Consider the following 15250-nt stretch of genomic DNA (forward strand, 5'->3'; position numbering starts at 1 on the left):
CTCACTCCAGGCACAATCTGTCATCCGTTGGTGTGAGGATGGACATTTTACCTGTGAAAATTCCAGCAATGTGACACATTCCAGCAATGCTGCAGCACAAGGGATGTCTGTGCGTTTCTGCTACTTTTCCTCCTCAGCATCTCTCAGGCCCAGACAGCTGCCACAAGCCACAACAGAGCTCTGCTCCAAATCAGTTTTACAGCCATTTCCCAGGCACAGCCTTAGTTTGGAGTTTCAAATCTGCAGAGAAAGCCCTTCAGCTGAGGGTTGGGAAGAGAGCTGGGAGGTATGATCAGGACTGTAGGCAGGTGCAGAATGTTTTCCTCTTGATGATGGAGAAGCAAATTACCAGCCTGCCCCCTCTCCAGAGGGATTTGAGCTTCCAGCTGGAGCCAGCTGCAGTGTGTGAGGCAGTGCTCAGGTGCAAACTCAGCCCTCCCTCACGGACATTGAGGCACAAACTTCTGGTATCTGGCACGAATATTGTGGTTGAGAAAAGAGGAAATCTGTGCATAAAGCCACGGGACAGGATACATGAGCTGTGTTGCCTTGTGCTGTAGAAGTCCCAGTCACCTCCTTGCATTTGGACAGACTGTCTTTAGGAGGGATAGGAGAGCTGCTTGGTGCCCATATTGAAGGGAGGTGAGGGATCTGAGGCCTTGTTGGTCTTTTCCATGCAGGAAGAGTCCAGGCAGTCCCTTCTTGCCTGTGTTCCCAAAAACTCTGCCTGTGTGGACAGCTTTTAGTACTTGGCTTTGAAAACTTCCTCCTGGAAGTTGATGCTGGACCTTTGGTGAGCTCTGATAAGTGGTGCCTTTTATATTTTTGCCCCAGACAGTAGGGGAAGCCAGAAGAGTTGTCCCAAGTCCTATGTCACTGAGCTACTACTTTCTTGTTCCTCTGTATCTGACCAGGAAACAAGGATTAGAAGGGCAATAACGCTGTTGTGCCAGTCTGAGTTACTTTAGAGCAAATATATAGCAGGTGATCATTTGTCTCAAGCTCTCCTTCAGGATGCCTCTCTAGTCAAAGATCTGCTTTTTCTTCTGTGGTTTTGCAAGGTACTTGAAGGTCTGTTGGGGAAAAGGGGCACTTTGAGGATTTTCTTTGGCTGGGGCTTGTGTAGCATTTCAGAGCACGTGTTGAATAATTTATATTTAAAAATACTGATGGCTTGCTTGTGTCCTGTCTGAGAAGGGGAAACCCTGGTGTCTCCCTTGGCTCACTGAGATATTTATGAAATAAAATAAATGCTAACACTGGTGTCCTTGCTGCACACATCTTCTTGTGTGCTGAGATGTGGTGATCCCATGTGTTTTATATATAAGGTAGAGCATTATCCTTTTTCCTACTTATTCTATGCTCAAGAACAGGGCAAGTCCGTGATGGGATGCAGCCAGGCTTTCATTTTCATGTATATTCTGGGGTTATGGCTACTTTGATTTATACTCATCTCCTTTGATTTATCCTTGGCTCCAGCAGCCATTTAATGGTGACTTCAGCAGCTGAAAATAGCCAAAGTCGGTCTCACTCAGCCACTCTCACATCCTCAGCCCTGCTCCCTGGGTTGAGGTGTGAGGGGAAAATGGGTCTGAGATGTGCTGGCCAAATTATCTAGGGAAATTGTGGCACCAAATGCAGTGCTGGCAGGCTCAAGGAGAGGTTGGATGGGGCTCTGAGCATCCTAGGGGAAGGTACCCCTGTCCATATCAGGACAATTGGAACTAGATGGTCTTTAAAGTGCCTTCCAACCCAAACCATTCTGTGATTCTGTGAATTGTCTGTGTCCATGCAGAATAGAGCAAGGGAAGTGTAGACTTCACCTTGTTGTCATTTCAGCTGCTGCGATTCAGTGCATATTTCTGTTCCTTCCTCAGGCTGGGATGAGGAAGGTCAGAGCCACCTCCAGAGTTTGTGTAACACATGTTCCTCCAGGTTCAGTCCCAACCACTTGTTTGTTTTGCATGTGGGCTGCTGCTATGCATTGGTGATTTTTGCTTCCAGTTGAGACATGTTGTCTTGTATTAATTTAAGTTTTTAAAATGTGCTTGGTAGCAGTCATACAGTGCACTATCAAGGCTGTAACTGGGGTTAGTGTAGCTCTTCTAGCCCAAGTCTTTTGCTGAGTCAAGTCTTATAAATTTCCTGTTGGATTTTCCATAGGCAGGGCTCTGTTTATATCCTTTCATCCTGCTCATCTCATCTGTGAACTGCAGCTTTGTAATCACAGGCATCCCTGGTGTGCCACTGATGCTGCTGATGTTTCATTTTTATGGGGTCTTTGACTGGAATTGAGCAGCTGAACTTCACCCCTTCTTGGTGAAGTAATTACCAGAATAACAAACCATTTTTTTTTTGCAGATGACACTGAAAGTTTTTGACATGTGTGCCCTTGCCACCCACATCAAGTGATGTATGTAGTGTTTGTCCTTTGTTTTGGCATTTTGATATGTGTGAGAGAGGTGAAATGGCTTTAAAAGCTTTTTGCTGGCGCCTGTGGTTTGTTGCAGACCCAGTGGTACAGGCAGAACATGATAAATTGAAACCAGACTGTTTCTTTACAGTTTGACATAGGGATGTTGATGTATAGGGCTGGGGCATCTGCTACTGCAAACCACTGTGCTCATCACCTGTGGTCAAACCTGACACCCAAGGAGCTAAATGAATTACCTGAGCTGGAGGCTGATGATTTCTCCCCCCCAGAAAAGAATGGTAATTATGTGGTACAGTAATATACTCCTTACTTAAGGGTGAAGTAGCTGTTGAATGAGGATCATAGTCTATACATTAACCTGGTTCTAAGTAAATGTAATGAAGTTAGTGAGTACCATTATGTGTAATCTGATTGTTCCAAAGAAAATACATAAATTGCAAAGGAGATGTTGGGGCCTTAATGACCAACTACCCTTTCTTGGCTGGATCCTTGTTGTAGTACAGATGGAGAGTGTCTCTCTTGGAGCTGGTGGAATTCTGCATTCCTACAAAACTTTATTAAAATCTGTTGGTGTCTTGCCTGTGCTGGAATTCACCCTGTGACAGAAATGAAGACTTTAATTGGAACCAAGTCTGTGTGATGTACATCCTTAGCAGACCAGATCGATGAGTTAAATGGATGTTATATCCAAGCCCAAATTCTGCTGGATTTCAGTTCCATTTCTTCTGTGGAGAGGATGGGGAAGCAGAGCCATGGATGCAGCTGTGTTTAAACCACATCTTTCCCTAGGCAGTTTGTCCTGGTTGTGCCGATGATTTATTTTTTTACTTTTTGTTATTAGTTGCTCCTGATTGCCACTGGATTTTTACCTGCAGTTGGAGCCTTCATTATCCTCCCTGCAGTCCTCTTTCACTTCATCAACAAGAAGCTCTGCTGTGAAGAGAGAGGTGGGCTCCCATGCCTGGAACAACAAGGACAAAGAAATCACTGCAAAGAAAAGTCCAGAGCCCATGAAGGCCTTGGTGAGTGTCACAGAATTACACTGCCTTTGATGTACAGAGTCTTCTGGAGGCTTTGATTGCTGGGAGGACAGACACAGGCCCACTTGCTGTTTCTCAGGTTGTTTGTGTGGAGAACAGTAGGGTTTTGGGTAACAACCTCCCAAATTTGATCATAAGGATATGCAATTACTACTGTGTTCCCATTATCTTTGTTGTCTGGAGTAATGTCTTGAAAAATGAAAGTCAACACTGGAGAAAGAAGCCCACTCCCTGCTCTGTCTCTTGTGGGAGTGTTTTGTTTATCCAGTGAGGTGCAAAATGTGAGTGTTTCTGAGTAACAACTGTGCCTTTCTGCTCATAAAGGATATGTCTGTCCTGGTTTCCTTGTAGTAGCTATTACATGCTCCTTCATGTGTTGTGTTCTGGAAATGTTATGTCTTGGGTAAACCCATAAATCCTGGAGTCAAAACATCTGGGAATTGTACTATGCTAAAAAAAGAACATTTTAATTTTTCTCAGCCATCAGAAATGCATCCGTTCTGGTAATGGTGGTCACTGTGAATTTGGTAATTTCCTCCTGCACGTCAGAAGTGTATAATCACTGAGATAATCAGCCAAGAAGAGGTCTCAGAAGCCTCTCAACTGAAAGGTCTGCTTCTCAATGATTCTGTCTTAAATCTAATGGCAGGAGAACGCAATCCCAAAACATAGAGCTCATATGAGGTTGCTTTGTTGTTCATTTTGCCTTGTGCCTCAGCGTGGCTGAGGACATGATCTGGTCATACTTTGAGACTCCAGGACTCATGGACAGTTGAAAGCTTGGATGCCACCTGTGGTAGGAACTCAGTGGGACTAATTCTTGCTAAATTCATTAGTAAGCCAGGGACAGACACCGAAAAGGTACAAGTACAAATGGTACTTGAAATGATTCCCACCCACACCCCTCTCGACTGAAAGGCCTAACTTCAGTGTTTCTAAACAAAGACTATGGGGTTTTTTTGTAAGTTTCCTTCATCGATATTACTTTTAAGTTTTTTTTCCCCTTCTCTTCGCCTCCCATGAAGTGGTGTAAAAATGAGGCTTTTATTTCGGTTTTTAAGATGACACATCTCCCAGGAGCGTGTGGGTGTTGACATTCTATGGAGCTGTCACAGGCTATCATGTAAACATGTATTTGCAATGCTTTTAAAAATGTGAATTATTAATAAACAGAGTGGCTTGCTTATTTTTTGGTGTTTGTTGCTTCCAGGTTTTGAAGGACAAGAAATTGCTTCCCAGCTGACACTCTCGATGGCAATTTTCATTTCAGACTAAATCTCATGTGTCTGAGTGATAAACCTTTGAAAACATGGGCTTATAATGGAAACACTAAGTCAACTTTAACTACAGCTGTGCCATGCAAGAAAAATACCACGTACCTTAATGAGGTGCTAAATCTGATACGGCAGAGGAATGTGTTGTAATCATTAATTACAATGGAAGCTTAAAGCTGGAGTCTGCCTTTTCCGTTCAAATAAAATCGGCTTGGCGAGTTGGAGCTGAGAGTTACTTAAAAATATCACCTCTATATTTAGTTTAAATTTCACCGTGGTGTCTTGGTACTTGTAAAGTCAATATGGAATCTGTGTGTAGGAAATGCCAATGCTTTTAAAGGACAGCAGCATGAGGGAATATATTAAACCCTGGGCTAACTCAGTGTGTCATATGGCGAATGTAGAAACCTGGAGGCTGAGCTTGGGCAGGGAAGCCAGGGAAGGCTGTTTCCAGCACCGTGAGGGAGCTCTCCCAAGAGGAGTGTTGACAAGCAAGAGTTTGCTTCGAATTTGGAATATGGCTTTGGTGGGTAGGAAGGAGCAGGATGGGGGAGCATTTGCAACATGCAGTTCATTGGTTAGCATTCACTTTTCCTCTTTTCAACTCCTTTCTTCTGAGCTGTGTATGTTGCAAGGAGATCTTGATTCCAAGGACTCTGGTCTTCTTTAACATGCAGCCCATTAATGGTTGCTCTTCCCAGTTCTAAGTTCTCAAATTGTGGAAAGATTTTCATTTCTCCACCTCTGGAATTAAGAGTGCTTAGAACATATCCATCTAAATAGGAGAGAAGGCATTTTGCATGACTGTGACACCTGCTATAGGATGAACCCCCACATGCAATAGCACAGGTGAATGAAGGCTGTGGCCTGGGAAGGGGTGTATGGGTTCAGTGCATGAGCTGCCCCTCTTGCCCTTGGATCCAGCTGAGTTTTGAGTTATCTACCAACGAAGAAGAGAGCTGGTAGAGAAACATGAGGAAATCTGTCTACTTTGCAGGTGTGCAGGGTGACTTTAAGAAAATGTACTGTAAAATGTCAGAGCCTCTTTTTTGTTGTTTTTGCTTTCCTGTATAGAGCCTCACCCCAGAACAAGGCAAGTGACAGAATGAAATAGATGATCCCATCAACATGGCTTTAGGATACATCTGGCTGGCTTGTTCCTGATTTACTTTTAATTGCACAGTGTTGGAATCTGTGATATTTAAATGCTCCCGAGATTGTAGAAAGTCTCTGTCTTTCAGCCCCGCTGCCAAAGAAGAAGTCGTAATTCATCTGTGCTGGTTTTCAAGGTTGTTTATTTCTTCGTATCTAAAATATTTTCTCTCTGACCTGCAGCAGGTCTGTCTGGCAGGACAGTGTGCAGAGCTCTGCCCCTCAGTGGGATGTTACAAACATTATATCCTAGAAACTACGTGTGCTATATTTACAATAACGTGCCAATATCTATCACCCATGTTGAACAGTCCCCAGCCTAAACCAATAGAAAAATGCCAACACCACAGTGAAACATGGAGGGCATGAAGAAGAAGAAAAAGGACAAGGCACGCCCAATTTCCTTCATCTTGGCCCCTTTGAACCCCTTATCTAAAATCCTAAAATTCTACTTTTGCACCCGTGCCACACTAATTACTACTTATATCAAACACTCAGAGGTTGTAATTCATCCTCTAAGATTGAAAACTCTTTTCCATGGACAGAGATCAGAGACAGTGTCTCCTGGGGCTCTGTACAGGGGGCTCCTGACCCCCTGCCTGGGTTCCAGCCACAGGGATGCCCTGGATTCCCACAGCACAGTTTGTGTCTCTATGGAGGGAGAAAGAGAAGGAAAAGATCATTGTGAAAATGAAGATTTCATTGAAAACCTTTTAGGAGACTTCAGGACAAAGATTCTTAATTACTGGGACAAAATGAATGGCAGATTTTTGGTACTTTAGACTTCTATTAATCCTGTTCTTGACTGGTTCATTGATCTTAATGATGAGTCCATCTCTGGAGCAGGGATGTGCTGCCCTGGTTTCTTCTCACTCAGCTGCAGGAGTCCCTTCACTGGGAGGGCTGGAGCTTATCTGGACACAGCCAGCCTGTATTTAGGATGCACTTGGCACTGCAGGGGAGAGCTCAGAGCAGGCTGCAAAGGCAGAGATACCTGGTAGGAAGGTAGCACAGAGCATATCAGGCTTGCTTGGCTATGTCCAAGCACGTGCAGAAGGAAGAGGTGGTGGCATGAAGCAGTCCTGGTCTTTCCAGAGTGATGTAGAGCATTTATAGAGGTCATGTGCAGAACTCCTTAGTGAGGGAAAGATTAACTGCCATACCTTTAGAGTCACCTGGAGTGGCTCTTCACAGCACTGGTGGTCTGTCAGGCACTGGGAGAGTGTGTATGGGAAATTGCCCCTTGAATCATCTCTCCACACAAGAAAGGAGGAGCTTCCCTTGAGCAGAGGCTTGAGAGAAATCATTGAGGTCTCATGTGGGACCTTTTGATAGTTTGTGATGGTTTTTGATGGTTTGTGAGACCTTGTGGTGGTTTACTACCCTGTCTGTAGTGTGAATTTTGGGACCAAGAGGAGATGGTGATGTTCCTACACACAGTGTTTATAGAGCTGGGGAGCCCTTTACTTCAAAAGTTCATGGGTGAAGTGAATTTTGCAGGTACTTGTGGCAATGCTGGGCAAACCTTTGTGTAAAGAGCTGTAACCAACCATAGGCTTCAGTGCTGTGGCTCAAGAGAGTGAAGGGTCCTCTTTGTTCTACGCAGCAATCTTTTCATAATGATCTCACCTGAGACTGGGAAAGAAATTGTAGCTTAGTACACTGTGCTTTATATGAAAATATTCCAGTTGTGCCTTGCCTTGAACACTTGTTAAAGATGTATTCTTAATGTGCGAAAACAGCATAAATATGATGAGGCTTGAAGGAAGATTTTTTTTTTTTCATTTTTCCTTCTGTTTTATCAGCCTCAAGAGCACTTTCAGTTCATGTTCTCAAGCTGTTCTGCACAGCCACTGTTCCAGCCTCTAGGGCTAGCTGCACACTTAAAATAAATAAATGGAGATGCAGTTCTTATATAAACCACTCATCTCCCTTAGCTGAGGCTTTAAGGAAAGCATCAACACCTCTCACACTCACCCAGGGCTGGAATGTTTGCAGTGCTGCCTGGGTGCTGCCTTTCATTGTCAGTGCTGCCCTGGGCCCAGGTGGGCCCTGGGGACCTGTCACATGCAGTGAGTGGGACTGTCACATGCAGCACAGGCAGAGAGTCATGTTTAGAAATAAGAAATGTGGGTGAGTGTGACAGCACCAGTCTGGCTTCCTCCAAAGTTGTGGAAAACCCAGGGGTGTACTTCTCCAAAGAAATACAGCTGTGGTTGGTCCTTTTAACTCTGATGCTGAGTACCCTGTAGCTCCACTCTCCTCAGCAAGGGCAGATTGAGAGTGAGCCTGAGGTTGTTTCTGTCACCCAGCTGAGGTATGTAGTTCAGATTCCTTGACCAACCTGTGGCAGGAAGGAGAGAAGGTTGTGAAAGGGAAGTTTCTCAGTGCCCACATGAAGCTGCTCTTCTAAATTGCATTTTCTCTCAACTGCTTCAGTGGAAGAAGGAATAGTGAGTGGCCATGGGACAGTTTGATTGCTGCTACTGATGCCTGCCCTAGGTGTTGGAGAGCCTGGTTTGCAACAAGCTGAATTAAATGAAGGATTAGAGCAGCTGAGGGAGCAGTCACTAAGTCAGTAGGGACAACTGCCTGCTCAGATCTGTGGCTCCAAATTCCTTTAAATTCTTTGAGTCTAGGTCTGGTTTTCCTGGTGACCCCTCAGCCTCCCAGCATTTCTGGCTGGACTGGTGGTTGAGAGGAGATGGAAACTACAGACTCAGCCACGTGTGCACACAAAGATGGATCACCAGGAATCATCCACTGTGTTTTTGTCTCCCAAACAGCACTGCCTGCACTGCTCTTCGTGGTCCACACAGAGCAATTCCCACAGGCTCTGTAAGGATGGAGTGTGTGCGTGGGGGAAGGAGTAACAGGAACTGGGTGACTCCTTTAAATGTTTCTAAAATAACTTCATTTTGTTAAACAGCTAGATATGCTCTCCCACTGCTGATTTCTGTGCAAGTAATTGCTCTGATTGACCCTGGTTTGTTCACTTGCTGCAAACTGGGTAGCACAGTTGCAGGCAGGGTGGAGTTTTTGGGATCTGCTCTAGGGAGCAGCTTGACAGCACAGGTGGGTGGTTTGGAGTGGTGGTGTAAATTGGTGTTTCTCCAGCCCTTTGAACTTGTGATTTCCTTTTGGCTATTCTGTCTTCATGCAAGCCGGGGAATGGCAGCAGCTCAATTACAGAACTTGCTGTAATTTCTGACTGCAGGTTTCTTCTTTCATTCCCCTAATCCAGTAATTACAGATGTTTCTCAGTCTTTCAGCCTGAAAGAGCGCAGTTGCCACTACTAACACCACTTTTCTAATACTCCAATGATTTGTGAATTTCTTTATGCCCTTTGTGTAACCCTCGGCTGGAGAAGTATAAATGAAGTTATTCATTGCTGCTTTTTGTACAACCATTTGGCATGGAACAGTTAGGGGCTTTTTTGTGCCTCTGGTGACAAGTAGCTCTTTAAATGCGAAAGGCTTTATTTTGATTTGAAGGATGTGACTGCCTTTGGTGGAGTGACTCTGGATTTAACACCAGTGCCAAGTCAGAATCTGGCTTGCCGAAATATCTAGTATTGTGGCCAGGGAGGTGTTGCCATTTTCTCTCTCCTGAAATTCCCCCACCTTTTGTATTAATATTTTGGTGGCAATAATAGCTATCTGTGCATTCACAGATCCTCTGCTTTCCGGGTGCCCAGGACTGACGTGAGATGAACACCTCTGATTTCAGTAGTTCTTACAGTCTAGGCAAAACAGAGCTATGAAGAGGTCAGCATAGGAAATCACCATCAGCTCCTCAGCCCCACTGCTGTTGGAGCTTCTGAGCACAATATTTGAATCCTGGTCTTCCAGAAACTTTTTTTTTTTTGCTTGAATTTGTCATCACATACTCTGTATGATGGAGAGACTTGGGTTTTTGAAAAAAAGCTCCACAATTTTGAACGATAAATGTCACATTTGCATAATTCCTTTTTTTTCTTCTACCTCTTTCCTTTTCTCCCCATCCCACTGAAGCAGTGAAGATCAGTAAATTTTTGCCATTGTTATTGACAAAAGGAGAGCACAAAGGAATGAAAAGAAAGTAGGAGACAACGTGGGGCTAAATATTCTGATCAAAACCACTTTTGTCATTTGGGCATCAATTTTTACAACTAATTTGGCACAGCATCACTAAGCGAGCTGCCTGCAAAGACATGAGATGATTTGGGAGTGAGAAATAAGTCTGCAGGCTTCCTGTGCGTGGGCTGAGCCCCGTGCAGCCGGGTACATTGCTGTCTGCCTGAGCTCATCTTTGTTTTCTCTTCACCATTCTGGGGCTTGCAGGACCAGTGCTCTGCAGCAGTGGGTTTATTGCTGTCTTGATTTGTAACCCGTGAATGTTTCCGATGAGATGTGTCTAATTTATTGGCATAAACCATTAGATTTTCCTTCAGTGCCCTGGAGTTTCTGATTCACCAGCTGAAAACTATTATCACAGAGCACATAATCACTTGGAAAGTGCCTCTGTCTTCTCTTTTTTTGTGTGTTAAATTTAACCACATAAATAGCATTTTTATAGCACAAAATAGACCAAAAAAGGTACCAGATATTCTGTATTTCTGTTTTGTTTTTCCCGTAGGGAAGTTTGGTCAGTAGTGATGCTCGCAGCTGATGTGAACCTTGGGTGCACTGTCTGTGAACTTCCCTCATAACACTTCTGCAAGGAGCTCCAACCCTCTGAACAGTTTCAAGTGCACAGGCTGGGCTTGGCACTGTGACAATTTCAGCTGGAAATACATTTTCATCATAGTAATGTTTGGTGAGAGTGCAAGGGCTTTGCAAGCATCTTGTTAGATACAATTCTGGCAACAGCAAGAGGAGCAAAGAGTCCAGATTGTTCCCAGAACCAGGATAGAGGATTTCTTGGCCCAGTGTTGCTGCTGCCTGCCTTCATCTGAGTACATTTCTAATCTACCCTCTGCTATTTTATATGTGTATTTTAATTGGGTTCTAGTCTGAAAGGAGGCTCAGGCTCATCACAGTTTTCAGTAGTTCAAAAAATCTTATCTCTCCAAGCCTTCCTTATTTCCCCCTTCTGTGAACAGCAAAATGGCCTTACCTTTATCACAGATACTTGATGTTCTGGGCATCAGCTTAGATTCACACCTTGTTTTAGGTTTTCTCCCTGAACTTGGGGCAGAACTTCATGCTTGGTCAGTCACACTGCTCTTCTTCGACATCCACACAAATAAAGCTCCTGCACTTGGATATAATCAATTTTCAACCTGTGTTCTGCCTGTAAGGGAGGGGTTTGATAGAAAACTTCCAAGGGCCACATAAAAAGTGAGTGAAGAAAAGGAAGTTTGTGCCTACACTCTGCAACAGCTTGAATAAGGGAAATATTAAAGCACAACTGATGGCACTTTTTTAGGAACCTTCCTATCAAGAAGATTGAAAGACACTTTGATAATATTACAAGCCTCTGCATTGTGGTCGTGTCTGAAATTCTGGTAATAGTCTACTTTTTTTAGCAATATAGTAATTGCACCTCTCAATGGGAATAGTCAGGAATAATGATCTTATCAAGACAAGGGAATATAGATTGTAGTAAAGGTTATGATGGTTTCTGTGAGAGGCTTAACATTGATCCTTTTAGCTATCTGATTTTCCGGGAGAGGAAAAAAAAATTCCCTAACTACTTTGCATTTAGCATGTGATTTGGTGTGAAAATTCTTATGGCTGGTTTTAGAAGATGGAACTTGAAGTAAATTTGCTAAACTGCTTTTTTCCTCTCTCTTGTTTGATGAATACTTTTAAAAATAAGTGGATTTTTTTTCTATTTCCCACACATTTTATGCTTTTCTCAGTTCTTTAAGTTTTTTTTCTTCTCCTAATGCAAGCCAAAACTGTTAGAGAAATCAAAAGTAAAAATCCGTTATGTTGAAAAGGCCACATAGTGAAATATATAATAAACATGCTGTTAGAGCAGTGTCTCCTAATTAATGGAGAGAGCTCCTGGGAAACAGCAAGCCTGTAACACAGCTCAGCCCCCTTTGATCCTCTGGTGAGTTTGTAAAATCGTTGCCCGCCTAAACTTGTCTGCATCTTGTTACACATTTTATCCATCTGCTGCAAGAACAAAAATAAACCATTTATAATTCAGCTGAACTCCAGTTGTTCAGCATATCACTGACTGTGGAGTCTTTAGTAAGAGGATGGTAGGAAAAGCAAAGCAAAAATGAAACAAAGTCAGGCACCCTGGAAAAGACATTGCTTTTGTCTCTTGAGATTATGTAGGCACTGGGTTGCAAATTGCAGGTGTTACTGCAAAGTGGTTTAGATTTTTTGGTGAAATACACATCAATATCTGTCTATTGTCTATAAACTGAAATCAAACCACTTGTTGGGTTTCCTAGGATTCAATTAAATATCTCAGTCTTGGGTAGAGTTGTGCATGTGTATACTTGTGTATGTGTCATGTTTCCCCACAACCTACAGGCAACTGCTGGGTATATGAAGGTTCAAATTCTATTTGCTGCTTCAGATAACTGTGTGACCACATGCAGGCCCTGCAGGTGGATCTAGATCACTGCTTTACTTCCCTTGCTGAAGCAAAATCTTGCCTTGACAACTCCCCCCATCTTTATGGTTGTGGTACCAACCTCCCTGTGTCAGAGTCTGTGATGCAGCCAGCCACAGCATCCAGAAGTGGGGTAGCTCTGTTGGACCAATCAGGTGTTAGCTCCAAAATCTAATAACAAGAGGAGCTAATTATTCCCCATGCAAATATCACAGGGCTATGTTCTGTTGATTTTTAGAACAGATCAGCACTTCATTTCAGCACCCATATGTTTTATCTCCACCAGTTAACTATCACTTCTGGATGCCTGCATCCCTCTGAGGGCTCCTGCTGCCACGGATCTTGTTGCTGAGACAGAGGAAGAGCACTGTGAAGTTCTCCTTTCATCAAACCAGAGATTCATTTGCTCTTGCCTGTAAAAAAAATGTCAGGTTAAAAATGTATCCAGTATCTAGCACTTACCCACCAGAGCTCTTCCATGCCTGGGAGAATCCCACTGTTAAAGTACCATCTCTTCCCAGTGACTTCTCTGGTGCTGTGATTTACCAGCAGCCAATCCACATTATGCAGCAAATGGGTTGTTTGCAGCCTGTGATCTCTTTTGGTCTATGAGAAAATCAGTTGCACAAAGCAGAGAGGCTTTGCCAAGGGCAGGGCTGGAAGGAGGAGAGTCAGTGAAAGGAACAGCTCACCTGGGAGGTGAGGCTATGGCACTGTCTGCTCCTTGCCAAAGATTTAATGCGTGGCAGGGAGCTTTACCTGGATCCCAGGGGCTGAGCTGAGGGCTGGAGGCTGCCGGATGGATGCTGGAACAGTGTGTGCCCTGAGCCCAGGGAATTTATGACAGCCACAGCTTTTAAAATGCCTTTAGTAACCCACATTCATTTACTGCCCTTGTTAGGGCTGCAATTCTTAGCACATGCTGAAGCTGACAATAAACCTGTTGGAAGTGTCTGCAGCATAAATCAACATCATTGAACAAAATTATTTGGCACAGGTATTTTAAGAGCTAATGTCCTCTTAAGTCACTGATCTCATGAAAAAAGAGCTGCTCACCAAGCAAAGTGGGATCTCCTTAGTCCATGTTCCGTTTAAAGATCCCCAACACTGAGATTCCCACTACATTTCTCTGGAGATCATTTCACAAGGTAATAAACATTGCTGCTGTGCTTATTTTCTTGCTGTTACACTGTATTTACCCTTTTATACTTTGATTGCTTTTAGAGCTCTCAATTCAGCAAGACATTTATATTTTTTTGAAGCTACTTTTTAGTTGTCTTTTAGTCTAAAATCTGCACCTATTTAATTCTTTCTTCCTAAACCCATCATCCTATTTGTAGGTTTCTTCTTCTCAGAGTTCCTAAAAGAATATCTGTCTTGTGATACTGTGGGAAGATGTATATTGGGTAAAAAGGCATGCTAACTTTCTGCAAGTTATGTTTTTATTTAGAGTTTAGATGAATTTTGAGAAAGCATCATATCAAGATGACACCAGTGCTTTTGTTAACTTGCTTCTGTTCCCAGTAATGTCATACCTATAATATTGCACCTCCTCTGTTTGGCTTTTTTTTTTTTTTTTTTTCCATTTCTGTGAATGGCAAAACAGCTCTGGGCTGTGGGCAGAGAGAGTTTCTTCATAGCTTTTCTGGAGCAAAGCATTTGAGATGCTTGTCTGCCATGGCCTGGTACTGCAAGTTTTAGGCCTGTCATTTTCATCATTCAAAACATAATTCTCCCCAAATTCTCCTCCCTTCAGTTTTCTCACCTGGTCATGCTAATGCTAAGGAAATTGGGGCCAGGAGGTTATTTGAGATTTTTGATTCCAAGTTGTTTTGTACCTTTTTTCCCTAGGTCTGTTGACAGCTGTAACCAGACTGTGTGTACTTCAAAAAGTTACTTGTGTTCCAAGGTTCTGTGTTCTTATTTTTATCTAAGGTTTAGCAATTGAATAAAAGCTTTCCAGATCTCTGCAGGAATATGTGCAATTTGTCCATCATTTCTGGATTTCTAGTGATATTCTCGATGGGTAGAAGTGCTTTTTCCATTTCCCCCTCTCAGTTCTAGTCATCTTACATAGATAGTGTGTCGACAGGTGTTGATGGACAAGCAATTTACAGTAATTTCTTATGGTGCTTATTCTGCAGCTCCCTGAATTGTAAGTGACACGCTGGCAAAGCTGAACAACTGATCACCAGACACTGGCATAGTGTTAAACATGGCTTCTGAGGCTGCTCAGAATTTCCTCCAGCCACTGTCTTCTTGGATGTCTCAAGTATACGAAGCCATCCAACAAGCAGGAGACTCCATATCTGCCTCTCTGCTGAATTTGAGTGGAGTGGGTCGTAAGCCAGAAGGAGAAAGGACCCAGGACTTGGAGAATAATGGAGGCGTTTATGAGGATTATTCTGAGGAATCAGATGATGAACGAGACCTGGACCTTTGGGATGAGGACTATTTCTATCCTAGAGAAGACAGTTACATCGGAGGCCCTGATCTTGCGCCACAAAACCTCCCTCACGGCTCTGAAACAGGTCCACAGAGGCAAAACCGGGTTAAAAACACCAGCACCTTGCCAGAGCAGCACGTTGAAAGCAGCAGGACCTTGACAGCCAATGGATCCTACTGGATGAGCGAAGATCTCCAGCCTGTTGATCGGCTTCCTCCCATTGCTGAGGAAGAAGGTGAGCCCTCTTGGAGGATGGGAGCTCATGAGCACAGCCTCAGCTTGGGTGGCTCCTTAAACAGTGCTAATGGCACCGCACACTGTACAGGTAAGCAGCTGGCACGCACC

At 43.6% G+C, this 15250-nt stretch overlaps 1 protein-coding gene across 1 annotated transcript in view; it reads left to right on the plus strand.

Moving 5' to 3' along the window:
- The first annotated feature begins 14674 nt into the window (after nucleotides 1-14674).
- The window catches only part of SYT16 (synaptotagmin 16), a 36901-nt gene continuing 36325 nt past the window's right edge, over nucleotides 14675-15250 (plus strand). The window contains exon 1 of the mRNA XM_053946753.1: nucleotides 14675-15230. Within this exon, the coding sequence (XP_053802728.1) occupies nucleotides 14675-15230 (556 nt within the window). The remainder of the gene's footprint in view (nucleotides 15231-15250) is intronic.

Source organism: Vidua chalybeata, chromosome 6, assembly GCF_026979565.1.
Source record: "Vidua chalybeata isolate OUT-0048 chromosome 6, bVidCha1 merged haplotype, whole genome shotgun sequence".
In the NCBI taxonomy this organism is placed as follows: Eukaryota; Metazoa; Chordata; class Aves; order Passeriformes; family Viduidae; genus Vidua; species Vidua chalybeata.